General features: G+C 41.5%; 1 protein-coding gene across 1 annotated transcript in view; it reads right to left on the reverse strand.

Moving 5' to 3' along the window:
- The window catches only part of LOC101305583, a 13,324-nt gene that overhangs the window by 1,271 nt on the left and 10,702 nt on the right, over nucleotides 1-1,351 (reverse strand). The window contains exon 7 of the mRNA XM_004305618.1: nucleotides 180-808. Coding sequence (XP_004305666.1) covers nucleotides 180-808 — 629 coding nt within the window. The remainder of the gene's footprint in view (nucleotides 1-179; nucleotides 809-1,351) is intronic.

The following is a 1,351-nucleotide window of genomic DNA, read 5'->3' on the forward strand; positions in this document are numbered from 1 at the left end:
GGCTCATATCCAGTAACCAACTGGTACGCAGAAAATGGTTGTCTAGCAGCGGGTCTGAAACGAATAAAGCATGGCTGCATGTAATATCGCATAAGCCCAAGCAGAAGTAGGTAGATTGGTGCGCATGACCAAAGCTCGTCCAACCATTTGAAGTCTTTTAATGACGGCTTCTACGAGACCGTTTTGGGTATGTACATGGGGAACTGAATGCTCAACATCAATCCCAATGGACATGCAATAATCATCAAATATTTGCGACGTAAACTCCCCAGCATTGTCAAGACGTATTGACTTAATAGGATGATCTGGGTGGTGAGCCCTCAAGCGAATAATTTGTGCCAGGAGTTTAGAATATGCAGCATTTCTTGTGGACAAAAGTAGCGACATGTGACCATCGTGTCGAAGCATATCCACCAGTACCATGAAATATCTGAATGGCCCGCATGATGGGTGGATAGGTCCACAAATATCACCTTGGATACGTTGTAAGAATGGAATGTTCTCTTTAGTGTCTTTATTATAGGACGGTCTCGATCCCACTTTGGCTAAAGAACAGGCTTTGTAGAATGAACGATGAGCATCTGATATGACCAATGAGGATGTTGGTTCAAGCTCAAAGTCATCATTGACTTGAGAAGCATGATATGGAACTAAAGCGCCATTGTTGGTGTTAGTTCTTTTCCGCTGGGAGTTTGTAGCGGCATCAACATCTAACTGACGATACTTGCTTCCTTTCACTCTGAAGAAGGGATGTCCGTTTGAGTTTTTCAAAATACGGATCATCATATCACGACCTGGATGTCCCAGTCTGTCGTGTCAAAGCCTATATGTGTCTGAATCCCATAAGTCATTTCTCATGACATGATTAGATTCAACAACTCGAATGGTTGTTATACATAACCCATTTGGCTGACACATTAGTTTCTCTAATATTCGGTTTCTTCCGGAATCATTAGAGGTAATACATAAGTATTCAATTCCATTCTCACAATGCGTATTTGTATGGAGTCCGTTGGCTCAGATGTCTCTACTACTCAAAAGGGTTCTTAGGGCCCTAGGAGTATAGAGAGCGTCCTTGATGGTGAGGATAGTGCCATTTGGCAACATAAATTGGGCTTTACCACGCCCTTAGATCAATTTCGTAGATCTTCCCATCATTGTGGTTAAAGATATTCGACAAGGCATAAAGTCGATAAAGAGTTGTCTATGGCGAAGCATAGTGTGTGTGGTTCCACTGTCAATGAGACATTCAAGTTCTCCGGGAAACATACCTACAAACAAAAAAAACTTTGTTTCAGAAAATCGTTTTCTGACCTTTGTGTATTCAAACAAGCATAACTTTGTCTATAAA

Source organism: Fragaria vesca, linkage group LG6, assembly GCF_000184155.1.
Source record: "Fragaria vesca subsp. vesca linkage group LG6, FraVesHawaii_1.0, whole genome shotgun sequence".
In the NCBI taxonomy this organism is placed as follows: Eukaryota; Viridiplantae; Streptophyta; class Magnoliopsida; order Rosales; family Rosaceae; genus Fragaria; species Fragaria vesca.